At 35.5% G+C, this 27,590-nt stretch overlaps 1 protein-coding gene across 6 annotated transcripts; it reads left to right on the top strand.

The window, feature by feature from the left end:
• The first annotated feature begins 260 nt into the window (after positions 1-260).
• Positions 261-25,227, top strand: ACMSD (aminocarboxymuconate semialdehyde decarboxylase). 6 transcript variants are annotated; one of them, XM_054830332.1, is made up of 10 exons: positions 261-468; positions 3,942-3,986; positions 9,062-9,158; positions 12,604-12,653; positions 13,947-14,183; positions 16,140-16,233; positions 17,836-17,931; positions 18,404-18,576; positions 24,736-24,834; positions 25,057-25,227. In XM_054830332.1, exons 1-10 carry the CDS (start codon positions 412-414, stop codon positions 25,117-25,119), a joined length of 1,011 nt encoding a protein of 336 aa, XP_054686307.1. In that variant the 5' UTR covers positions 261-411; the 3' UTR covers positions 25,120-25,227. The 6 variants fall into 6 exon arrangements, with proteins under 6 accessions (XP_054686307.1, XP_054686308.1, XP_054686311.1 ...); XM_054830333.1 differs by lacking the exon at positions 261-468 and adding an exon at positions 3,765-3,835; XM_054830336.1 differs by lacking the exon at positions 261-468 and adding an exon at positions 5,599-5,646.
• Positions 25,228-27,590: the final 2,363 nt, after the last annotated feature.

The following is a 27,590-nucleotide window of genomic DNA, read 5'->3' as shown; positions in this document are numbered from 1 at the left end:
TCTAAGACGGAGAAAGGAAGAAATTCAGGTCAGCATATTTTATACATTAATTCTAATTCAATTTTATTGAATGATTTTCAACTGTAAACAAGCTTGCATTTAGGATTCTGTGTAAAATAAATCCCTTCATAGTGCCAATAAAAACGTACATTTTCCCTTTGCCCTCAGTCAGCTGTAGTTTATGCATTAACAGGGACTTCATGCTAGAAGCCTTTGTTCATTTAGAGAGCCACTCCTTTGGGATTTACGCTCCCTGGTTGGCCACTGTACCAAGCTCTCCTGATAAGACAGCAGGTGGATCTGAACAACAGCCAAAGTTAATAACCTGCTAAACCAGGGACAAGAAGGACAGTAGCAATTACACAGCAAACATTTTCATTGAAAGAGTATTTCTCCTTTGATACTTCAAAAATGAAAATCGATATTCATAGCCACATTCTACCTAAGGAATGGCCTGACCTAAAAAAGGTAATAAAAGTATAGATATTCAGTGCCTTATGTTATCAGCAACCATTTCTACCAATGTAATTTTTGAAAGAACAATGAATGAAGGGTTCTGTTATAAATATCTCTAGGGTTTTGTCTAATTTTATTTTTTTTCAGCTTTAAGATATTTGTATTGCATTACTTAGCAAAGCAAGAGTCTCAATAAGAAAGGGATGGAAAACTGGGCTTTCTTCCCCACTCTTTATTTAGTCTGAAGCAATTCTTATATTTTTACTTGGTTTTTTGAGAGACCTAAAATTGTCAAATGATGAGGCATAAATTCCACTTTCATGATAAAACCAGAGTTGCCAGGTTCCCAAATAGTGTTCACTTTTTTTTTTAAACAAGAGAAATAAGCAAATATTAGACAAGATTAATGTTACCTAAGACAAAATTCATTCACATCTCATACCTGCAGGCATGAAAGTCAATAACTTCAATAGGAGTGGGGACACTCTAAGTATGGTTCATTGATGATGATGATGATTTTACTAATATCTGTTATTTTTCCAGTTACTGGGAAGAAGTAGCATATTGTATTAAAAATACAAAATCTCAGTTGTCAGAACACTGAAACTATAAGTCAACTTGTTTTAACTTTGAATCTTTGTGTGGTGTTATAATTATTCAATTTATTTTTGTCAGTAATAATTTTCATGATTCTGTGAAAAGTATTTGAGAATGGAAAGTGTCATTTAGGTTTTCATGTAATAAATCTAATCCTCTTCTCATTTCACATTATCAGAAGCCATGTAGTCATCTCATTCTGAATTAGGTTTTACAGTTATTGCCTAAATAATCAAAATTACAATTCAGTATAGGGATATCGGATCACTTTTTGACTTAAAAGGGATCACATCTCCAATGCTACAAAGGGTACTGAAAAAGATCACATGACACTATATTTATATATAGTTTATACAGACATATGTATAAAATAATTTGCAATTAAAAATTGTGTTCAGATTTCCAGGATAGGGGTTTTTTTATAACTCTTTAATGTTTCCATTCATGATAAAAAATCAGAGTAGAAAAGAGAAGACCTGCATTGGTGCTTCTTTCCTTACTGTAATTCTGTGTTGGTTGTAGTTTGAATGAACATTCCCTGTGTCTGACAGTAGTATGGAACCACTCGATTTTGTTGTGCCTGTCTTTGACAACAAAAGAATACCACTATTTCAGCCATGCTCTTAGGCATCTGACACACTAACTGAAACTTTGTTTTACACTGTACATTTCTTTCACTTGCTTATTTTGAGGTTGATGATGGCAAATTGTCAGGTAAGTGTTTCATATGTATTAGCTCTGTGTTTCTCTGATTTTAAGCATGACAGTTCAGTATCAGTTCAATATTAGCCAGAAAGCAGCTCGAAAATGTAAACAGCATATTAGAAAAAAGTCATGAGGAAACCTGGCATTAAGAACATACAAAGGATTACTTCTTCATTAGTAGTGAAAAATAACATCGTTATGCATAAAACCTCCTGGAAAGGAATGTTTGTTTTCTCATTTACCTAGGAAGTTCTTTTTAAACATCTGTTTGAACTTCTTATTTATAATTATAAGAGCTCCACAATGAAAAACTCATATAACCTGGATAATGTAGGTGAGATGACATATTTTTTTTAGAACAAATATGTCTGTTTTAAATGGATAGTTTAAATATCAAAACTACAAAGACAGGTTAGTCTTGCTCGTTTGTTGTCTTTTTTGTGCAATATCCCTATAAAATCACTTATAAAATTCCTTCATTCTGATTTTACATTATTTTTAAAGATTTTTTTTTTGTCTGTATACTTTAAAAGCGCAATAAATTTACTGAGATAAGATCACCCCAAGACTCCCTTGATGTTCATGGGCATACATCAAGGCTGAATTCACTATTACACCTTGTAGGTCAGGGTTGCATTTATTTAAATGCTGATAAAGAGGCAAATACCAAATTTTTAAAAGTTAATTTCCACCTGCTAGTTTTTGTTTCCTCTGTTCTAAAGATTGAGCAATTCAATGGTTTATTAATGGGCCTAGAATAGAAAACAACTCTCAGAATTCCCTAGAGTCCTCTGAAAATTCAAACCATTAACATAGTTCTCCACATTTCATGCACGGAAAACCAATGAGGCAATCCTAACATGCACACATAGAGCTAAACTTTTTGTTCTTTTTTCCTGCCTTATAAATACTGAACCTTGAACCTATGACTAGAAAATTCTGTTGTCAAGATACTTATTTATGAGTTTAGGAACCCATGATAAGTATAAAAATTTATAGAAATAAATGAAATAAGTACTGTCAATACATCCAACTAGTAGCTGAGGGGAAGAAAGAAGAAAACAAGTTCAAAATCAGACCACTGAGTTTCTCTATTACCTAAATGCTCCTTGAGCACCTTTAAGGTACTCATATTCTGCACAGCTTACAATTGCAATTAGCACGGAGCTAGTGAAAATTTAAAGTTCTCATGAGGTGTCACAGAATTTTCCCTAAATTTAAATATTTTTATGTATATATTAAAAAAATCCCTTTAAATTTATATGTTTTAATAAAATATACATAGCTACATAGCTAAACATGGCTAAATCAAACATACATGGCCTCAGTCATTAGAGTCTCTGATTGGCTGAAGTCAGGAGGCTTGGCTCTGCACACCTACTTTAGGAAAGCTCACAGTGGCATTAAGTAATGATTTGTTATCACAGGAAATTCAGGGCTGTATTCAAATTGTTTATGCTTCAGTGAAAGAAATGCCTGCTTTTACCCAGTTTCCTTGGAAATGTTTCTTTATGGAAAGCTGGGAATTCTGAGCATTGTTTTCAGTCTATTATGATATTTCAAGATTTCATTTATTTCTGATCTGACAATGTATGAAAATAAAAGGAAATCAGCATCTTTTGTAGGTTTTGGGGTTTTTGCATAAACAATTTGAATCTCTTTGGAAGAATCAATGAGCATCTAAGCTTCTCCTTTTTAGCTTCTCTTGGCTGTTTAAATATTAATAGACAAGAGACTGACCTTCAGTCCTGCTGCTGAATCACGGAAGCTGAAAAGTGGAATCAATACATCTTTGTGCTAATGATTAACTGATCACAGATTGGAAAGTTGTCAGCTCAATTTTCATATTGCCCAATGCTTGATTTAATTTTTTTTGTGTTGAAATCATTCCAGTTAGAACCTCGATATCGTAAGCAATTTTAAGCACTTTGAAATCAGTTGTAGGACTGACTTTAAAATATTGTTGAACTGAGCTAAAAGTTCAGATTTACAAACACCGTTAGTCCAGTCCCGTTAAACCTCAGCACTTCTGCTGAACGCAATGGGACTACTTTTAGGCTCAAAGCTGAGCATATGCGTAAGTGTTTCTCCTGAATAAGGTACTGCTGGATTGTAAGAATGGAGGTTTTTATTATTATTGCAGAATACTAACTAGCACTGGCTTTTTCTTCTTTCTTTCTCAGAGATACGGGTATGGCGGATGGGTACAGCTGGATCATCACTGCAAGGTTTGGGCTGTTTGGTGCTGTAAGCTGATCTTGTGTGGTCATCAGGAATACAAACTCACAAACACTTGGAATGGATAGTTCTAAGGAATTCTTTTCAATAAGATAGGTCAATTTAAAGCAGATTACATGTAGGTTTTGGGGTTTTTTTTAGTTAAATGCAGTTCTCTGTATGAGAAGCAAAACCAAAAGGAACTGGTATTTTAATAGAAGAACTCAGACGTGAAAATGTCTTCACATCTGAATGAAAGGGAAAGAGTCATTTCTGGAACTTCATGACAAGGAGAACAAGTAGCAGAACAATAAGGACAATCCATAGATTTGGGGACCATTCTGTAGAAATGTGGGAGCGTGAGGTTTATTGGCAAGTAAAAAGGCACACTGGGTCTGATTTTACTTCACCTTTTTATCACCATCCACTCTATTAACTTTACAAAGACACTTCTGAGCTACATTAGGACAACTGGAACAACATATCTCCAGATGCCATGAGTCTGTGCTAACAGTTCATCTGCATTCAGAAGCCATCCTGCTGGTACTGAAGTTAGCAAAATACATGTATTTACTCTGATGGGGACAGAACTGGTTTCTTAAAGGCTTGATTCTTATCCCACTCAGAATAGAGTAAATTGGCAGTAATTTCAGTGACATACATAGTGACACAACAATGTAAAACTTCTAAAAGCAAGATCAAAATGTTGCAGTTTATCTTTTGATAAGAGCATTAAAATATTACCACTAGTGCTTTTTTTTACTGGAGAGCACAAGAACCTAGAGAGGTAAGGCTGATATGGCAAAATAATTCCCTTTGTAAGTTACTGTGTAGGTTAATTGTACCAGCTAGTTTTAAAGATGTTACCATATAATAACTTCGGCAGTCAGATAGCGCTGTCTATCTCAAACACTGTCACAGGAAGCCAGCTTCTTCCTGTGACCTGTCAGCCCCCAACTCCTAGGAATCTTTTGGAGAGCCTATCACTGCAAACAGCATTGGCCTCTGGAAGGAGGGAGATTAGAAAGATGGCATTAAAAAGAGGTCTTGGAACACCTCAGTTCACTTTCCACTTCATATGTATCTATCCTAAGTTGAAAAACATCTGTAATTGCTGACCTCAGGAATGTTGTGAGTTGTACATATACGGAAGGGATAAAAGCAATGGAAGGCATTAGCTAGATAATTAAGGAAAAAAATGCAAAGACAATAGAGGTTGGATAGATAAGAGCAGAAAGAACAATTTGGATATAGTAAGCTGGAAGACAAAAAATGCGAAGTTAAGAGCATGAATAACTCAACAAAGAGTGTCAGCACATAACACACATAAAGCATGTGAAGAGTGCAAATAACTGGCTAAACCCAGCTGTGGTATCTAATGGCAGGCTGAATGCACAGTGTTTTATGAAGGTTAATCTGTCTTGGTCTTCTGAAATTCAAACATGATCTGTATAGGAATTCTGTACTGAAAACTAGAGGGATAAGTGATATAAAGATTTAGTACTTAGCATTTTCAGGGTGACAGTGCCTCACCCTATTTGGGGTAACTTTATAAAGAAAATAGTACCCAATCTTTTTCATTGTTTCTTTTTGTGACTTGGCTAATTCATTCATTCTCTGTAGAGATTCAACTTTTATTGTCTTTAAAGAAGCAAGAATTGCATCTTCCAGGTAACCAAGGTATTTAAATATACAGTTCCTGTTAATGTCAGTGGATGAGACATTCCCTCGTCCCCTTGTCACTTTGCAAAATCATACTTCTTTGTGATTGTATATATGCATATAGTAACTGAAAAAAGCTGATAAAATGGATACAACACAGTGTCTGTTTATTGACACCTAATGATATACGCACTGTTGTCATTCTGTAACATGGAAGGCTACGCTGTGCAATGCCTAACAACCCTTTCCGAAAAAAGGGCCACAGAATATGAAGGCTGGGACTAAGAATGAGGAGCAAACAAATATTATGCTGAAATTTCAGATCAGAGTCTAAGTAGGCATAGGAGGAGAGAACAAGCCACCTGCTGAACCAACGTGTGGATGGCACAGCTTCTGAGATACATGGTAGGTGCAGGAAAGGGAGAATTGTTGGAGACATTTTTGGCAGCTTAGCTGTTTGTTACAGGTCTGATGCTAAAATTCCTTGCTAAAAATAGCTTGCAAAGGAACTTCGTGGCAAGTCAATAATAACCTTATATACTCTGCACCAAATCCTGTCTAGCCTACTTCTGTCTGAAAATGTTGCATGAAGAAACTGCATGGCAAAATAAAAACCTCTTCAGATATTTGGAGCTGGGGAAGTTAACTCTTAAGATAAAAAGAAAAAAAAAAAGGAAAAGCTTTTCATATCATTCTGTGAAGAAGCATCAGAGTCAGACTGGAAGAAAATAATTACATGCATTTTTAAAGCAATGCAATTTGGGATGTGACTGAGTGGTTTAGTGATGGGATAATTTTAAAGGTAGCTTGCTGAAGCAAATCACCCTGCTGGACTTAATTCTTAAATATCTCTCAATTTCCACATAAAGTAATTAAAGCCTTAAATATCAGATAATGTTTGGTATGGAATGGGATGGAATGGAATGATAGAATATATGATAGAACTCTTCAGCTCTGCCCTTAAAAAGTTGTGTTAACCTTGCAAATGAAAATCTCTTGTCTTTTATGAGATTTTCAGCACAGCATCCATTACTTTGGAACCTGAATTTTTTTTTCCTCGTTTCATTCTTACTACTGCAAAAATATCTCAGAATTTTTTCCCGCTTGAGGGGCCTGAGTAATTTCTCATTTTAAAAATATCAGGTGCATATTAGTGTCAGTGTCTAGAGACTAGCATTATGACTCATTTTCAAGTCACAGTGTTGCTGGACCAGATCTTTCTATCCTTACATACACGAGCATGAATCTGTTCAAATGATCATGTTTTGCTTTCCTGTGTAATCACATTTGTTGTTGCCAACACACAATGAGGTGAGCTTAGCCTTGACCTGTAGCGTGTTCACAAGGAATTGGTTAATGCAAATGAAAATAGCAAAGTGTTCAACTAATTCTTCGATGAGAACAGCACAGGCCTTATTAGAAACCTTTCCTATATTGCAAACTCTGTCGCATCATTCAGAGAACAACTATTTATCTCAGCATTTAGGTATGAGCACTGTCAAAGTTGCTAGTAAAATAACAATCTATCTAACATTGTTTTCAGTATTAGCAAAAGAAAATACATATGAGCAGGTCAGCTGCTATGCCTTAGCTGTGTGTGAGGAAAGAATTAGAAGTCACCTGTGTTCACAGAAATACTCCCAACGGTAATCCAGTAAAGGCCACACGATCTATTTTTATGTGATGCAATACTGAGTTCTACTCTGTCTTTTTCTTTACTTAGACCCTGAATATTTTTCTGTTTATTAAGCAATGTGCAGCAACGCGCTGATCTTTTTTTTAATGTGTTGGAGTGTATGGCTAGGGTAAACCTTTCTGTCAGGTTGGAAAATCAATTTTACAAAAATCTGAAGTATTTTATCAGAGGATCAGGACTATGCAGTTGTTATTACTGGCTGTAATATTTCAAGTAATTTTCACAACCTGTGATACAGCTAACAAGTAACTTGACAGTTTGCCAAGGCAGCACAGTTAGATTTGTTGAAGAGAAGTTTAAAATATTCATTAGGGCAGTGTATTTGTGAATGATGTATGAAGTTAATAACAAATTCAAGGTTAAGAACAGTCTGACTTCTCAGAAGGAAGGGACAGAAACCCAGCTCTGTGAGAAGTAGTGAAATTTTATTAGTTATTTCTGGTTTAGCATACTAGTAGGGAGTATTCTGATTTAACAGGGTTTTTATTTTTTTAGAAAAATAGACAGGATCCTAAATAAATTTTATGAGGAAAAATAAACTGGCCTTTGGAGGGAGAGAATTCCTTTTCCAGAAGAGTGAGAAGACTGCCCTGCGCTTAGCTTCTGTTTACTGTCAAGGTGAAGGAATAGCCGCTGTGATTTCTTATGTGGTTTTCAATTTTCAACTGTGGATGCAGTATGTTCTCTGGCCCATACATCTGCTGCATGACTGCGCTTACCCGTCCTAAATACACAGGGCCATGTGGATCTTTTGACTTTTGTCCATTTCCATTTATCCCTCTAGTAGCTTCAAGTAACCAAGAAATGCTCAAGCCTTGCAAGTATTGGTGAATTGTATCTCAACAAATTGTGCAGGTGTAAGCAGACTTTTGTCTGTCTTTACAAGTCAAAGCATGTAGATATGTACAACTGTAACAGACAATTTACTTCATTTAATGTGACAACGCTGTGCCTAGTCAGCCACTGTGGAGAATTGGCAAATCAACCAAAAGTTAAGTTTAAAAAGGAAGTTTCCATGTTCAAAGTCAAAGGAACAGTATTAAATTTCATGACCTTGATAATATTTTTAACTTTGTAAGTTTAGGAATTGGTGGCACATGGGGAAGGTATTACACTAAGTCAGGTAATGGTTTTATACTGCATTTAGGTTTTTTGTTTGGGGTTTTTTTTTTCCCAAATACACATTCTTCAATAATTCTTTTTTTCCCCAGGAGAAAATGTAATCTGAAGACAACATAATAGGTCTGCTTTTGTCTCAGTATCACTGGTGATATGAAACAACTGGACTGAAATTAACTGAGTTGCACAATTATATCTGTAGTTACTGGAATCATTGTGATGCTATTGACTTTAAAAGAACACAAACATACCCAAGGGGAAAATTTAGTACAGACTTAATTAGAGCATTGTTTTGAGGTCAAAATGTGGTTTCAGGATAAACTTAGATTAAGGTACCTGATACATTTTCCCGACAAATGTACAGTGATATACATTGCAAAAGAGAGGGGATTTTTTTATTATGAAGAATTCATGCCATCTGAATATAAATGACTGTTTTATTAATGACTATTTTAAAATAGTCTTTGATTAAAAATACCTACTGAATAAAAATAAAAGAACAAAATTCTGTCACTGAATTTCTGTAGGGAGCACCATATACTCAAGTGACTATAAATTAGCATGTACTACTTTGTCACATTTATAATATATGAAAATGTCATTTCACAGGGACAGGCAAAGATGATGAAGGATGGAAAGGTTTTTAGAGTTATTCAAGAGAACTGCTGGGATCCAGAAGTACGGATTAAAGAGATGAACCTATCAGGTACCTCCATAAAGGAACTGAAATCACTGTGTCTCATTTAGAATAACAGCAACATCTCTGTCAGTGCATCTGAAAGTGCTTGATAACAATAGAAAAAAATAAAAGGTTTAGCATACTGATTCATTAGTTTAAATCTGTTGAAAGTCAGTGAAAATTGATATGCTTTATATTCAGACTCAAATGGGACGTGTTCCCATAACTTGTCTCATTTTCAGTAGCAATTTATTCCCCACATGGGCTCACTGATTTTGATGAGATTGTTAATACAGTAGGGTGCTAGTTGACATAAGTAAGGATGACTGACTGTGGACTTGAAAAGGCAACATATATTCCAGGTATAAAAGTGATTTACATAAAACAGGAGGTCCTTTCATTTTTGTTCCAAATGTTAAAAAGGTGCTGTTTACTCATAGGATTTATTTCTATGTTTGTTTCCTTTTCTAATTTTTTTTTCTGTTTAGATGTTGCAACTTCATTCTGTATTTTTGCTAGAGGACTCTGAGCCTACAGAACTGGTACAATTACTTTCTCAGAAAAGTTTTCCTGATTTAGAAATGAACTTAACCAGATGCCAAATTTGCAAATTTATTTTCTATCAAGTTAGTTACATGCCACTAAATAAGGTTTGTAAGATGGGAGACTGAGAATGGGAGAAGGAACTTCTAGTTTGATCAATTATTTTTGTTAGTTCTCATTAACACTGTAATTCTAAATTACTTTTGTGAGAGAAATGTTATGTTACTAAAGATTATTTTTTTCTTAGATTAAGGCCTGAATAATTCCCTACATCAGTTTCTCAGTAGACACTACTTGAACATCTTCTCCAACCTTTTGTAAGGAATAAATATCTGAATTACTTCAAAGAGCAGTTATTTTATAAGTAGCATCTTTATGATTATTGTTTCCTTCTCTCATGGGATAGCATGTTAGGAGATACTTTGGATCATTCTCCTTATGGAGGTTTACTGCAACACATAACATAGGCCAATTTAGAAACTCAAGGGCTGTTGGGCAATTTATGTAAACACAACATAGATAATTATCAACTACCTCATTTTCACCCTGGAGAAGCAGTATTTCTAACTCCAACCATTAGACTGTTAATGGGAATGCTAGAATGTCTTTGCAACCTCTCTGAAATATGCTGCCTTGCCTAGACTGTAATCATTCCCTGGGTTAGCTCAGGGATTTGGGGGATTTCCACATCATTCAACCGCAGTGTGAATCATGAATAGCCTTTGGGCATCTTTCCCTTTCAGATATTTCCCCCGACACTAATGGCAAGCTTCTATAAAACAACTCTGGCCAATCTATTTGCTGTAGACAAAGGATAAATACAGGAGCAATTTTTTCAAATTTTTGCAACAGCTCTCCAGAAAACAAAATGGATCATAAAGCCAACACCACAATATTTCTCCACAAATCAAACAGTGCTCACTTGGTTAAAAAAAAAAAAAAATCAATCTAAAACTATGTGTTACAGCACCATCTGGTGACTCATGCCATAAAAATGTCTGCTTTTATTACAGCACTCCAGAGATAGAGGCATCAGCCAATTAAGTGTAAAAAAAAAAAGGTCTTTGTGTTTTTCATTCTTACTAGTCTTCTAACAATAGACTAGGGGCCACATTTACTATTTTTCAGTTTACAAATCTGTAGCTACTTTCATAGACCATTTTCTGTAACACAAGCTGAGATAATTATACCCCAAAATGTAACCTCCAAACATGGCATAATTTTGGAACAAAGATGCAAAGAGTCTCCCAGCTGAACAAAATTAGTATCAGTCACTGTAAGGTATGTTGTGGTTTAGCCCCAACCAGCGACTAAGCACCGCAGAGCTGCTTGCTCACTCCCCTCCTTTGTTTATGCAATGCCCGAGAAACCTTGCCAGTAATAAGTGGTAGCCAGTGTACCAAAGAGACTAAATTAGTTCTCAGAATCATATGTCCTAGGTCTACTTGGTATACAAACCTCTGTCTCGATCCACTCAGTAAAACAAGCTATCAAGGTAATTCAGTAAAACAAGCTGTAAAGGTCATTAACATCACAGTTCTGTAACACAAATCATTACAATTTTGTTCGAGAAAATCTTTCCATTAATCCTAACTGGCTTTTCTTATTATTTGCTCCTCTGTAAAACCCTCTGAAGAGGGTATGAAGTAGAGGTTTTTCTGTGCTGATACTTCTTCCTAAAGCTAGTGTAGAAAGTTGGAAATCTACCCTTAAGTTTTATGTGAAATTTGCTCATAAGTGTAAAAATGGATTGAAACCAGATGCAATGTTTATTGTGGAAAACATGGTGAATGTTCTCAAACATACCAATCAAGTGTCCAGTGGCATATTGGTGGATCTTACAACTTAGGCTGTATTTTGGTATATACATAATCTTGTAGTCTTAATCCTCTAACCTCAAGCCGTGGCCTCTGCACATAATATTAATCAGATCTTGTAAGAGAGAGTCAGCTTCCCCTCTTGGTTCCCAAGAATATACTGAGAAGGAAAATAAATAATTTTGTTAAACATTTGAGTGCTTTGGCAACGTCATTGTCTTAGAAGAAATTCTCTTGGAGTTTTTTCTGCCATCTTTTGCATTACTAGTTTCATTACTAACAACCAAGTAAGTTTTTTAAAGCATGATAAAATATGTGCATAAATATTACAATCAGATCTAAAATTAAAAATAAAATAGTTTTGCATGTGACTATTATAAGTCCTAATTATTGTTTCTTCTGTTGTTAATCTGCTAGGTTTGTTGTGTTCATTCCTGTAACACACACTGTGAGTCACACACACTTATGGTATAGAGTTGTGTTGGAACAGAAACAAACAGTGTGGACTTTATTCTCTTTATTGCTAGAATCAAAGTTATTTCTAAAAACAAACAGAATTTCTTATACTTAAAACCTCAGTATTCCAGACACAGGATGAATGAAACCTAATACAACATAGCTTTGGGGAACACATTGTTTAACAACCATTGTTAACATAACATTGTTTATCTTTGAGCTAATTTGCATATTTATTTATTAAATATATATTAGAAATGTAACCCCAAAGTAAACTTAAGATACTGTATTCTGTTGGTTTAACGTCATATCCATTTATGTGAGAGTAACATTAAATTGCTATTTTAATTAATTGTACGCATGCATACCAAATACTTCTAAAATCAAAATACATAATTTCACAAAATAATCTAGTATGAGCATGAAAGTGTTGTTTTTCTTTTTATGTAGCAAAAATATTCCAATCCTAATAAATGGATACAACTCAAAATTTATTGCCATGATCCTCAGCAAAAAAACCATTCTGTTCATATCACTGTTAAATCAGTCTTTCTAACCATTAAAGCTTTTAACTTCTTCTTTTCCAACCAAAGTGCTTTCTTTTTAACATCTTACCAAAAAAAAAGAAACATTAATAACTGCTTTTTCTTACTCAGGAGTCACAGTCCAAGTCCTTTCCACAGTCCCTGTAATGTTCAGCTACTGGGTAGGTTCCTACTTGCATATTTTGTAATTCATATGTTACAAAATTTTTAAAAAATACATGCATCCTCCTATAAATTAGGTGACTGAAGTAGTCAGTAGAGCACAGAAGTAAACAGGGAATTGTTCTGCTGTGAAAAACAAAAAAATAGTCCAGGTATCAGAAGAGCCTGCAGGGTGTCCTGGCAAAGCTCCACTCTGCAGTACACCAAGTAAGAAAGAATGAGACAACAACAGAATTTCTTCTGGGCATCTTATGGGGGTAGCTGGAAACGGGGAGAGAGAATTTACACAGCACGAATCCATGGTTAGCAGGTAAATGTACATGTACAGATTCCATGAAAGCTAGACATCAATCAGTATTTTGTCATGAAAAAAGAGGTAAAAGTGGTCTTATCCCACTTTCTTTTAAACATGGCATGGGACTCATTGACCTAGAATGCTTTGAACTTTAAAATTCGGTAGCAAATTTAAATGAATATGTTCCCTGCATGGTGATCTTGAATGCATTAAAGAAATAAAAACAGTCTGAGAAGATAAATCATAGCAAAATGCTGTTCTAAATACATTCTCAATCTGACTGTTTGGCTATGTGTACAAGTCGAGTTGTTAAACAGATAAGCTATATTAAAAATCATTGTGTTAAGCCCACATATAAGTAGTACCACTGATCTTCAGAATTTCTTGTTGGGTGACATATCATTAAAATTCTATTCTGGTATTTATGGGAATATTTTCTATTAAATATGTATTAGAGGGGAAAATGGAAAACTGATTGTATGGATATTGTAGTTCCCTTATTAGAATTATGACTGTTATTTCCTTCTAAATGTTAGAGAAGTTTGCTCCAGTTTTCTCTGTAGAATTCTTGTACTCGAGCATCTCACAATTCTTACTGTTATCTCTTCAACTCCAATAATAGGAGGTTAAATATTAATTGCTATGTCTAAAAATTATATGCTGAGGTTTTTGCATGGGAATAAACAAAAACAGGTTTACACAAAAGACCAGATACTTAAGTGCATCAGCAACTTGGGCTTTATTACACTCATCTTGAGCAGTAAAGGCAACAGCAGTTGATAAAACATTCAAGACAAGAAGCAGAACTGACTGCATGCACAGGTTTTAAAGCAGAATTTAGCCCTACTGGTTTCCAGCTATTCTGCACTGTAAAGTAAATTTTAGGTTTAAACCCTGTCTCTGAATTGTTTGCAGTGACATTTATCTAATATCTTCCAAAGGTGATAACATTTGAGAACTATATTTTAATGTATTATTCTACTTAATATCTTACCAGGCCAAACCTCAGGATACTCTAGATCTAGCCCAGATATTAAATAATGACTTAGCTGCTACAGTAAAAAAGTACCCCAAGAGGTTTATCGGCTTGGGTACGTTACCTTTGCAAGCTCCAGACCTGGCTGTGAAGGAAATGCAGCGCTGCGTGAATGAACTTGGATTTCCTGGTGTACAAATAGGATCTCATGTCAATGAATGGGACCTGAATGCACCAGAACTGTATGATATTTATGCTGTGAGTAAATGTTTCTTTCCTTATTTTGGGGAATTCTGTGACATGGAATCCTGTCTAAAAATATCTTGGGACATATTCAGTCATCATCTAAATTTATAGATACATTAAAACAATTGACCCTTCTAATCTGCTTAGTGATCAGAGAGATTCAGTTTTAATTATGTATGATAATTCACTATAGGATATAATGACAATGATACAATATAGGAATTTATAGATTGCATTTCTCAGATAGCCTGAGGTCCGGATGAGGATGGTCATTTGTCTAAATTGTGGGGTTTAATCAGTGTACATTCCATATCTGTTTCACAGGTTATTATAGTTGTCAGCTTGAAATTCATCCATAGAGGTTATTTTTCAGAGTGCTCAATTTATTCAAGAATCCTATTAGTGCAGCATCTGAACTATTTGGTTTTATGTTCATACACAGTCAGTTATCAATTTCTACTCTTGGAGATGCACGCATTCACAGAATCACAGCATGGCTGAGGTTGGAAGAGACCTCTGGAGGTCATCTGGTCCTCAAGCAGGGACACCTAGAACTAGTTGCCCAGCACCATGACCAGATGGCTTTTGAATATATCCAAGGATGGAGACTCCACAACCTCTTTGGGAAACCTGTGCCACTGCTCAGTCACCCCTGCAGTGAAAAAAAAGTTTCCTGATGTTCAGAGGGAACTTCTCTTGTTTCAGTTTGTTTCTGTTGCCTCTGGTCCTGTCACAGGGCACCACAGAAAGGAGTCTGGCTCCATCTTCATTGCACCCTCCCTTCAGGTATTTATATACATTAATGAGATACCCCCCGAACCCTCTCTTCTCGAGGCTAAACAATCCCAGGAGTCTCAGTGGTTCCTTATAGGAGAGATGCTCCAGTCCCTTCACCATCTTTGCAGTCTGTCCAGTAGCTCCATTTCTTTCTTATATTGGGGTCCTTCTCTTGTACTGCAATCTCTCTTTTGTACTGTACATTCTTCAGCTTATGTTTAGCACATGTAGGAAGTAACCTCTATCACTTCTAGAAATATCTCTGGATAATAAAGATTGTGAAATTAAGCCATATTTGATAATGAACTTTATCAATCTACCAAGCCAGTTATTGAATTGATATTTTTAATTTACAAATGTAGATGGAAATTACTCCCTACAATCCAAAAGTTGCAGCTTTATTTATCATGTATGGGTAAATAAACCCAAATTTTTCAAATGTGTGATAATCTCCTTAGCAACAAGAGGAGGTCCAGAAATACATCTGACAAAATGAAGCTGTTAAATCCTGGTTAAGCATATGAATTACTCTGATGACTATATACTTAAATTTAAGCACATAGTTAAATTGGTCAGAATTAGCATCCTAAATTTGTTCTTCTGTTTTCCTTTCCAAAGAGGTCAGTAGTTTTGGAAAAATTAATAAACTTGAGTGGAAATGGATTATTGATCAGAATACAGCTAGGTTTCAAACTCCTAGAGTAGATCAGCAATAGTTGTAACTTTTTTTTAAGCCAGGCAAAGGACCAAAGGGGACAAATGTAGTGCAACAGCAGTGAAAATTCCTGAATGTAGCTGGAACAACTCTGCAAAAAACATCCTAAAATGGTTCTATAAAACATTATGAGAATTCATCTTCATGTGTGTAACAAAAACGAAAGAATGCTAGCTTGAACTGAGTTTTATACTGCAGGATAGCTGAAAAACACAGCTAAAAAAGCACTTTGTACCGCATGAATCTGAGAAACACTTGGCTTACTTAAAAAGATATTATAATCAGCGTTTCCAATCCTGTAGTCTCAAAAAGAACTTTTTTTTTCCTTTGCTTGTAGTTCTTAATTCTGGGCCTATTTTCATGACTAGTACTAATGCTCAGTACAATTTTGCAGGTAATCTTTAAAGCATAGCTAAGAACTAAAATGCATTTTCATATGATTACTCAAGATTTAGATTTTTTTCTTTTTGCGGCAGGCTGCAGAACAATTAAATTGCTGTCTCTTCGTGCATCCCTGGGACATGCAGATAGATGGAAGGATGTCCAAATACTGGTTTCCATGGCTAATTGGTGAGTGTGTATTTACTTTGCCTAATCTACATTTATGAACTGTCACTGGATTATGCCCAGAATACTGTTGCAAAGATAGTAGTACAGAGAAAAACTGTGATTTTTCTATCGATTTTTTTTTTTTTAATCAAGTATTACGATTAAATCTGTTGTGTAAATTCAGCAGTCATTTGGCTTTAAGCTTGTTTAGTTTGTCAATTTTTAAATACCTAGAATTAAAATAATTAAGATTAATCAGACTAGCAACAGAATCTAGTATACTCTTTTGTCCTAAATACAAAGAGCAGATGTTTAGGGAAAAGTGAATTGTCTCTGAAATGAGCTCCTCAAAAATAATGTGAATAAATGAAGGAGTAGGCAAAACCAAACATTATTTCCTAGAATTTTTTTTATTATTACCTGGACATAAGTTGATCAGAGAGGAAATAAATTGAAGTTCACATCAACTATAGCTGAAACAACATGTACTTTGAAAGCTCCTCATAGATGTAGGGAATTATCTAGTTTCTGTTTTTTTCCCTATCTGCTAGGTAAATCAGAACAACATTGAATAACAGGAGGTAGGTTATACTGCTACTTAGAAATGTTTAGGCCTGATTCCACCTTCACTTAGTCTGTTTTGCATTGTTTGGTTTTGCACTGCCCCCAGTAGCGGTGTTCTGAAAAATATACACAATATACATGTAATATATGTTCTGCAATATACACTGGAAAACCTTAGTGTCCCAATCACCAGTGCATTATTTTAAAACAATATCAATTAGTCTTAATCAGAGCAGGCTCAACACCACAGATGTAAAAAGAGACTAAAATGACAAAGTATAATTAAAAGATTTTCCTACTAAGCCTAATAAGACTGTGCATCTGAGCGTATGGTAAAACATTAATGACAGATAACCTTTTGAGCTGGATAGGTATTGTTTCCCCCCATAAATAACGGGAACTCAATTCCTAATTTCCAAGCTGAATGTCTGAAATTAGGTGCCCAAAGGGCATGATACTCTAAATATGTTAAGTGTGCTCAGAAACTGAGGCCTGATGTAGGAACCTAAATTGCTGTTACGTTCCTAACACTGGGCATCCAAGTTACCCAGTGGCAAAGATAGAGATAGGTTATATCTACACTGTAAGAACTGGCGCCATGTCATAACTAAATCCCAAATCTGTGTTGGAATATCCACCAACATATCTGCCCCACTTTGCACACAAAGAAACCCAGAAGCACGGGTGAGAAGAGAACCTGGCGTATTCCAGACTTGTCTTTGAGCTAGGATAACTGGGGAATCGAGCCTATACTGTGCAGTTCAGGACATACCCAACCTGCCTGTCAGCTGTCATAGTGGTGTAGGGTAAAAACTGGGCTTAGAATTCAGATTTTAGCTTCCAATCTTATGTCCTCATTTCAGTTAATTAATGTTCAACTCCATGTCTCTCTAATAGAAATAATGTGTAACCTTTGGCAGCTGCTCTGTAACTCTGGGGTGGGTTTTTTTTCAGTAGGCTCAAGGCTAATTGAAGAAAATGAGGATAACATTTAAAACTCAAATAAGAAAATTGAGAAAGAAAAACCCTCTCATACAATAAGGCTCTTTTTGTCCTTAGGCATGCCAGCAGAAACAACTATAGCCATTTGCTCCATGATTATGGGAGGAATTTTTGAAAAATTTCCTAAGCTGAAAGTTTGCTTTGCACATGGAGGTAAGTAATATACCCTGTGAAATACCTGTTCTTCAGTTGAGCATGGTACAACTGTATTTTCTGATATGCCAGCTAAGAGCATTACTGCTTTAAGCCAGCCACCAGCTGAGTACTATTACCACAAAGATGGTATCTGCCAGATCAGCTGCTTGGATGAACAGTTTCTAGCCTGTTTCAGCCAGTGTTTGAACTGTTACAATAGTCTTTAAGGGAAACGAGGAGGAAGGGGAGACAGGAGAGAGTTTGGGGAAAGGGACACGGAAGCAGCAGGAGGAATTTGGGCATCACAGTAGTGAAGAAGTGGGGAAAACAGAGAAAAAAGCTAATGAAGGGGAAGGAATAAAAAATTGCTGGTGCAGAGCACTTTCTTTCTAAATAGCTGACACTAAAACTTACGGATCTCTGTTGATAATGTGGCTTTTTTTCCTCCTGCATATTTTCAGCTTCTGTTACTAAAAATGTCTTCTTGCAGGTGGAGCTTTTCCATACACGGTGGGGCGAATCTCCCATGGGTTCAACATGCGCCCTGATTTATGTGCAGTGGATAATAAGGTGGATCCAAGAAAATACCTTGGTTCATTTTACACAGACTCTCTTGTCCATGATCCTGGTGCACTACGGCTGCTAACAAGTGTAATAGGAGAGGTGAGTTTTAATGCTTCCAGAAGCAGGTGAGTCATTCTTTATTTAATTCTCTATGAAACAGCAAAAGGAGAAGAGAAGGCGGCAGGAAGAAGGCAGCATATTCACCCAGTAAAATCAGAACCTGAGTGGTTATAAACTGGCTTGTTTCTGCCTTGTTGATAATGTTTCTACTATATGGAGTTACTGAAATGGTGGTTTTAATCCAGGAACCTTAGTTCAGTGAGGCTAGTTCCTTGTGTAAGGTTGTTCAGGGTGGGACTGCAAGCAAATACCGTTTGACTTGCAGCCTTGTTTTCAAATGGCTTAATTTTCAAATTCAAGTGTATACTTGAAGAAATGAAATCGCATTTGCACTTGGGAAGTTGTAGGCAGAGAAGAGTCAATAATAAATAAAGTTTTTGTGGGAATCCTGGAGACCACATTAGACATCACAGTTTTGCAAAAATATTTTAATTGTTAGACTAGTGAGTAAAGAAGTCTTTGTAGTTTAGTGACCTATTTAAATTGGGTACAGCTTGGGACAGAAAAATACAAAACCATTCAAATAATTCCTTCTTATTATTAAGTGCTCAGGAAGGGGTTGAAGATGGCATCACTCATGCCAGCTTCCAGTGGATCACTGCAAAACAAGAAACATATACTTGTGTCCTGATCTCTGGAACTCATGGAATTTCTAGCAGGCAGATACCTACCAGATGTCAAAACCAGAAATGCAAACTCTGACATTGACTTTCTTGTCTCAACAACTGTATTCCTGTTTACTGTACGTTAGTTTCTAGGCTCATATAGTGCTTTCTCACGTATGGGGCTGTTGCTGTCATGAGGGCCTCTTGTATGACCAAAGTTCACAAAGACAGCGAAGCCAAATGTTTTCTTTCCCTCTACAAAAAAAGCTACTGTCGATTTCCCATTTTCATCTCATCAGGTTACTGTAATAAATCGGTACTAGAACTGACTTGTCTAGGCCAGACAAAAATAATAATGCAGAGGAAACTATTGCTTTTTCTCTATCTTGGTACTCTAAGCCCAGGTATCAACCCTTGGAAATCCTTGGGTTTTCAGTCTGTGCTGCACAGGAAATTTGTAGCTTTGAGACTGGACTTCTGCCTGCAACCCCCCTACAGTACTTGTGCCTTTTAGGAAAACTTTGTATTTGAAGGTTCATGAAAAAATCAACAATGTGACAGAACAACTACAGCTTGAAACAATACCATAGAAAGTTTTTCTAAAGTGTATGTGTATGTACACATACAATAACACCACAGCTCTGAGGAGAAACAATACCTCTTAAATCCACCATGAACCAAAAATAGATTTATGGCAGGAGCCCCATAAAATGTGCAAATAAACTACCATGCGGCCCAGTTCTGTTAGAAACAAGTAAGATAAAACCCAGGTCAGTTTACTTGTCAAAAGATCTGCTAATAAGCTGTTAGTATTGGGAAGTTCTCATAACATCAGTGAGTATTAACTCGGGTGGCATTAGCCAAGTTCTTTCCATACATACAGACATGTTATAGCGTGTTTTTGGCAGTGCTAGTCCTAGTGAGCACTGATGGAGAGATCTCTGTGTCAGGGATGAGGTTTTAGGCATCGGATAGGTTACTAACAAAATACTAGGGGTCCAGCCCAATATTGATTTCTGTTAATTTCTGTTACCAGCCTCTAACTAGTAAATATATCATGGGCAACAGTCCAGGACATTTTACTATGCACTACCTTTTGAATCTACCTGTAGCTTACAGTAATCAAGTGGCTTTATGTAGTTTTTACAATAGATTTAAAAATTTTACTGGATGTTATGTGCACTTCCCTTTTACAAGATAGCCAAAAACTTACAGAGTAAGAAACAGTTCAGCGCTTGCCTTCAGTTATCTCCTTTTCTGAGAAGTCTCCCCAAATCTAGACCATGTTCATCCTAAGTATATTGTCATTCTACATGCAGTTTTAGTATAGAAAGGATAAGTCTAGGTCTTGAATTTTAAATTGCCATGTTTAGGTGGTTAGATTCCTTTTTTTATTGTCAAGGAGACAAGATCACTTGCTTCTTTCTTTTTTTTGTACTTTAAAATGTCAGGAGACATGTTTTGCCATTGTTAGAAAGACCTTGGTAAATTAGAAGCTGTGTGACTCAGCATGGCAGAGACCCTCAGATTATTTTTCTGGTCTGATTTTGTTAAGCTGAACTGTAGATGTCAAGAGCAAAGCAGGAGAGAAAGTACAACAGGATGCTTCATCCATTACTGACGAACTTATCATTTTTTTCTGTTTTAACTTGTATAGAAAGCAAGTCTCAGAGCAGTTCTGCTTTAGAGTGATGAGCTAGCTCAAGGCTGCTGTAAGCTATGGCTGCTCTGGGAAAGTTGCTGTCTTCGCACCACACTTTCTTCCTAGAAGCGACACATAGACTCTGGCCCTTAATCATGATTAGTCTTTGCAACAGAAATTCAGTTGTTTGAGGAGAGAGAGGTTATGGATTCTAATTTGATAATCTAAAAGTCACTCAGCAATAGCATCTCTGGTATCTCATTTATTTTGTCAACAGACTTCTGAAATCAAGTTTGTTAATGCAATAAATTTGACCAGTATACTACATGGAATGTTGGTGTCTTCTTTAATGCTCCTCGTAGTATTTTGAGTTCAAGCTATGTGACATCAGGTAGAACCACAGTGCTGAAAAGTCATGGGTCAGATCCCAGAAACTTAAATGCTTTTAACGTTCCAGAGAACTTGAAAAAAGTACATTTTCTTCCTCTTTTTCATAGCCTAAGGCATCTTATCCTTGAAAAAACATTCACATCACATTTTCAAGCTTTACTTTCTAACCATGAAGTTTAAAAAGTTCCCTCTTTTTTCCAATGAAAGTTGATATTCTTACATAATACTATTCCAAGAGTCAAATGCTTAAAAAAAAGCCAAATATGTCAGTGTTTTCACTGCAGTCATGTTTTGGCAGAATAACAAATATAAGATGAATAAATGCTGGGCTAAAAACAATGTGATTGAGTCTGTAACTTCATGAGCTGAAGGTTTGAAGTAGGACAGCGCTCTAGAGTATAGCTAAGAGCCATGCAGGAAGGGCATCAGCATGTGTGAAGAGGTGCTTAGACATGGCTTCAGGTCCTTAGGGAACAGCCATTACCTGGCATCACAGTGTAATGTGTTGGCTTTGAGCTTATGAATATTAAAACCCAGTGACAGCTGTGATGAGTCATGTACATTTAACTTCATCTCTTCTTAGTGTTGGGTGCAGGTTAATTGGAGCCTATCCCAGTTAAGGGAAGCAGAAATACACATTTCTGAGAAAGAACTTTGCAAGACTGCAACATCGCTGCAGTCCTTCACTCCACCTATGATGAGGTAGCATGAAGTGAATATAGATAAACACAAAATCCCTAATGAAGCTGGCTATAAAAAGTGAAGAACTGGGTTGACAGGAGATTAAATGATTCAGTGTATCTCTGCAAAAACTTCCCCATGGTGATTCCTCACATTACCCAAAGGTAAAACAGTCTCTGGCCAGAAGTTGGAGCTGAACTGGCTATAGCAATCTGTCCTCTTTTTGAGATGTATCCTTATAGTAGGAAAGAAGGTGAGATTCAAGGCAAATACAATTTTTTAACTAACAGAAGAGGACAAACTCATGCTTGATGATCTTTGAGATTCATTTTAAGATTCAGGTAACTATTACTGTAAATTAATGTGAAAAAATCTGTTGAGTAGAAAGGTCCATGGAGGTTAATCATTAGCCATATGTACCTTTCTAAAAGGAGAGAGGCACTAACTAAGGTATTGAACCTTTAGTCCTCTAGGGAAAACTGACTTTGTTGATATCCTTTGGAATAATATAATAATACATCTATTATGCTAGGAGTATTATTTATCTGCAGAGATTTCACAGGACATCTCTGAGGCTGGTTGCTAAAGACAGGTATTGCAATCCCTGTTTTATAGATGGGCACAAAACTGAAGCTCAAAGAGTAGAAATGAATAACCTAGTGTCACTAATAGCAGAGCAATAATGTTGCTTCTAAATTTTTCTTAGTAATTTACAGCTCTTAATTTTACTGCTAATGAATAGATCACATGATTAGCTGTGAAACACTTTAAATTAGAGGAAAAGAAAAATATAACTGAAATTATATATATATTATTCCAATGAGAGCACAAGATTTCTTTCTGCTTTGGTATATAGGAGATGTAAACAAGAATGCACTAACCTTCCTTGACTAATAAACAGCTGGGCAAATACTGCGTTTCCTTATCCTTTACTTAGAAATCCATTTCCTCATATAAAGCTAGAATGTTTCTTGGTTGGTGGGGTTTTTTTTTATATGGCATACATTTGTTTTTCATATCTGAAGAAAATGTCTTGGTATCAGATTGAATATTATAAACAAAAGCATGTATTTAGCCGCTTAAATGTGCACACATCCAAATATATTTTGTTTAATCTACACTCAGAACTTGATTTAGTAGACAGAAGGTATAAATTCTCCTATTCTAATCTAATGGCAAGACTTCTATAATAAATGATAACACAACAATATAGGACAGAACAATAGAATGCGTATCTGGAGTTCGTATAAGGTTTTGTATAGGTTCTTTCAAAGACTCTCGGGTGACATCTACTGGGGATAAAAAAAAAATAAAAAGCAGTATTTGATAAATAAGAAAAACGAATCATTTCATAAAATAACTGAAATATGTTTCCTTCATCCTATTTCAGTATTGGTAACTGAGTTCAAATATTGTGAGGTGCCCCAAATTCATGAGCTTGACTTCAAATCCATGAGATGTTTAAGAACATATATTTTTAATGAAAACTGTGGTTTTCAAATATTCATGTCTCCAGGAGACAAAGCTTAAAGGAAAACAGACATTTGATAAAATCAAGGGAGTTGGCAATATGCACTCTCCAGGGTAGATAAAATGGGGAAATATCGGTCCAGTGTGAAAATGAACCTTTAACAATGTCATCCTATTGAGGATCTGCCTGTTTATTTTCATCTCTGATAGCAGGAATGATGCATACAGATTTTTATTGAATTTTCTTTTCACTGACTTGCTTTCAGAAACAAATCATATCATGTCACTCATATTCTCAGATACACGTTTCAAACGCACAGCTAATATCCAATCCCAGTTAAAGACAATGGCATTTAAAAAAACTATAGACTTCCAAAAATAGATGAAATTTTGTAAATGAGATTTTGGTTTTGTTATCGGAAGCTGAATACTAGTTAAATACTTTTTTCATTTAAATGTTTGCAGTAATCCTACATTATACCACGCTTTAAGCATTATCACATTGCAATTATTACTGCTTTTAAAGTATCACACAGAAGATAATTTTGATTGCTTTGTATCTTTTATTACATATATATAATTTCAAGTTTGTTTGTGTCTGTGTGTGACTCTGTGTGTCTCTGCGTGCATATGTAGTTAAGAATTTCAAATTCAAGAATCCAAATCCAAGCATCTTTGCTGAGTTTGATGGGAACTTCCTGAGATTCTTAAAGAAACGTATCAAAACCTCTCATGCTCTTTTTGGACTGCACGCAACAGTGCAGAGCATGCAAGGAACATGAAAAAAGAATCAAAAAATCAAGAAACAGAATTAAGAATTCTGTGTAGCCTTTATTGGCCACTTAGTTATGGCAACACTTAACCAAGATTAATCGTTGCATTTTAGGCAAACTACTTGCCTAATCAGTAAGAGCAGTGTAAGAGAACAACAGATGCCTTTCTGTTACATTTCAAACCAGCACCACAGTACAGAAAATCAATCAGAGTAGGAAATTACCACTTGTCTTGTAATCACCTGAGCCATATATGCTTATTCGCATGGGCCTGGGATTTGCATTTTGAGCTTTCTATCAGAATAAAAATACACCAAACTTTAATTAGACACCACAAAATCAATAAATAACCTATACTTTTTTCAACCTTAAATTCACCCAATAAACTTGCATTATTGTTTTCAAGCTTCGTTGTTTTCCTAATGAAAGTTGGAACTCAAAGATTATCTTCATATTCACTTTCATAATTAATCAGTGCCATATATACAGGTAATTTCCTGTGGTTTATTATAAATTCCAGAAAGCATATACAACTGTAATGTTACTACAAAAGGTACAACATGTTTTTTATTACCAGGACAAAGTTATTTTGGGGACAGATTACCCTTTTCCACTTGGGGAACTAGAACCTGGAAAATTGATTGATTCAATGGAAGATTTTGACAATAAACTGAAGGTATGATATTTACATTTGGGGTTTTTTCCCTTCCTTTTTAAGCCTCTGGTTTTAGACCTGAGATAAAACACTGAAAAATCAGTGTAGTACACTGATTTCTGCAAAGACTGGAAGAAGCCCTTTAGTCTCTTTGCAGCAGTTCATTTTAAAGCACAAGTAAAAGCATTTAAGTAAAATATGAGTTAAAGCACATACATATATATATGTGGTTTGTTTTTACAGGATAAACTCAAGGCTGGCAATGCTCTGGAATTTTTGGGTCTTAGGAGAAAACAATTTGAATAATTATGAAGACATTAAAGAGATCAAACTTCAGAAATAACGCTGGATCCTTAGGGATACTTCAATTTGCATGTGCAATTATACAGGTGAAAAATAAATTTGACAACTATATTACAGTCTACTCTTATTTCCAAAACAAAAGCAAGGGTACTGGAAATGAGTATGCACAGGTATTTCTGTGCATTTGAGGATTTAGGTTGTCTTTAAACAATTCTGAAATCCTTGCTTTCATAAAAAAGGAAAGATTTCATCTTTTGCAGTTGTAATAAGAATCTCTGAATGATAATCAATGCCATCTTATTAGGACTTGATTCCCAGGAAGAAAGAACTGAGAAAATTATGACTTGTATCCATTACATTTCAGTCTTTGTTATGCCAATAAACAGAATTTAGAAGAATCTTAAAACAGAATTTAAACAGAATTTTGTTGATGCCCAATAAAAGGCAACATTTGCCGTTATCCACTGATTGAAATTGCAGCATAGCCCACTGCAGCTCAGCACTGCAGGTATATGCACTGACACTTTGCAGATGTTTGGATAGGATGAAAAAGTTCTCTGTGGGGACTTGTACTTTTTAGCTGCTGCCTACACCACTGGCAACTTATTCATCAGAAACAATTTGAATAATATGGTTGTAGGTGCAGAAATAATGTATTTGTGTGGGTAATACTTTGTGCATCACTGTCACTGTCAAAATAAATAGTTGTGTTTAGGAACAGTATGGTTAAATGTTCTATTCCTTAAAAAATACTTCCTAAAAGTAAGGGTGGATACTTTAAATGTTGAAATGTTAGTATTCTATCCAGTTATCTGGTGAGTGCACAGGCATCCTCCTCCTGAGAGGATTTTATACTAGTCACAAAAATGCTAATGAGCGCTTACAGTCTCCATTCTCATGGGATCATTTGTCATCATTCTTCTGTTTAGTCTTAGAACACTCCAGGAAAAATAGTATTAGACAGAATTTGGTTTTGTAGCTGTGTCCATAACTGTCCTTACATCCCAGACTGAACCTGAAGAATGTTGAACATCAGCAGTTCCTGCTGATACCAGCCTCTGTTGGACTACTAAGAAGGCTTTGTCCTTCTTTACAGTGTCAAAAAAACCAAACCAAAACAAAAAGTGCTTTGTGCAGGTTAATTATATGTTTTCCTAGCTATTGCATTTGGATTTTTACTATATTGCTTCTCCAAATATATTCCATAAAAGACAACTGGACATCAGAAGCTGAAGTAGCAGCTCACAGGTTTAGACCATGGGAATATCAGGTTTTCATGTAAGAGGAAGAGAGGACCTAGATAAAATAGCTTTAACAATATTTATTGTCCTCAGGTTCGCAAGACTTCTGTTGACCTTTATTATTTAAATATTTACATGCAAGTACTGAGCCACTGAAATGCACAGTTTTTCAGCCAGATTTTTTTAATTAAATCTCAAAGTAGAAGAAAGGCAACTTCATTCTCATATAATATTCTTTTCCTTCAGCATATTTGATTTTCACAGGTGTATAAATGGATTTAAGAGGAAAATCCATTGTGATTCCTCCAATACATTTTAATTTTATTAATTCTTCAATTTTTTAAATGAATGAAACCTGGTAAGTTAGAATGCAATGTTATATCTTTGGGGACCACAGTCTGGAACCTCTCCAATAGCAGGAGCAGTATTTAATTACCTTAACCTGTGACTGAATGGGTGACTGCAGCACTCTGCATGGCAATTAATTAATGTGCATACCCTGCATAAATTATATTCATTATGCACTGTCATTATTTAATGATATTCTACTTACTCTTGATGTGTTAAGATTTTTAAGACAGGGATATATATAATCTTCCCTACATCTTCCTTTTTTCTCATTAACAAAGCTAATATAAAATTCTAATTACAGTCAGATAAGAACATTCTTAATACTCTTCCACCAATTACTGAAGGGATAAAAAAATGTAAGTTGCACACCCAAACTCCATGAGTTTTACACAATGATTTAAACAATGAGGTCAAACATTGCACTGTAAGATTGTTAAAGGCACAAAAATATGAAGGCAAAGATCAGCCCCTAATTACAAGTCTTTGTAGGTAAATTTCCTCTGCACATGCAACATCTTCAAGATGATTTACAATTGGGAAGATCAGGCAGGTAATGCGTGTCTGTCTGGGCTGCATTATATATCTGTATATTTCAGTAGTGTTCTGTTGGGCCCAGTTATAAAATTGTAACTGCTTGTAGAAAATTTGTACTGAAAGTTGTAAAAGAACTAATTCTAGGTGAACAAAACCGCTGTAGAGTGCTAGTGGCATATGCTAAAACATGAAAAGAATGCTTGGAGGTCATTTTCATCCATGATGATCAGAACTTTTAAGTAAAGACAAGTAGCTCTTTGTGCCCTTTGAACCCAAATCCAGTAATCTCAAGCTACTGCTGAAAATCAGTAACTGACTATGTAAAGCACTTAAGTTTTCTCTGTCCTG

The sequence above is a fragment of the Grus americana genome, chromosome 6 (assembly GCF_028858705.1).
Source record: "Grus americana isolate bGruAme1 chromosome 6, bGruAme1.mat, whole genome shotgun sequence".
Lineage (NCBI taxonomy): Eukaryota > Metazoa > Chordata > Aves > Gruiformes > Gruidae > Grus > Grus americana.
The sequence above is the reverse complement of the archived record's forward strand: the minus strand, read 5'-3'. Positions and strand labels throughout refer to the sequence as shown.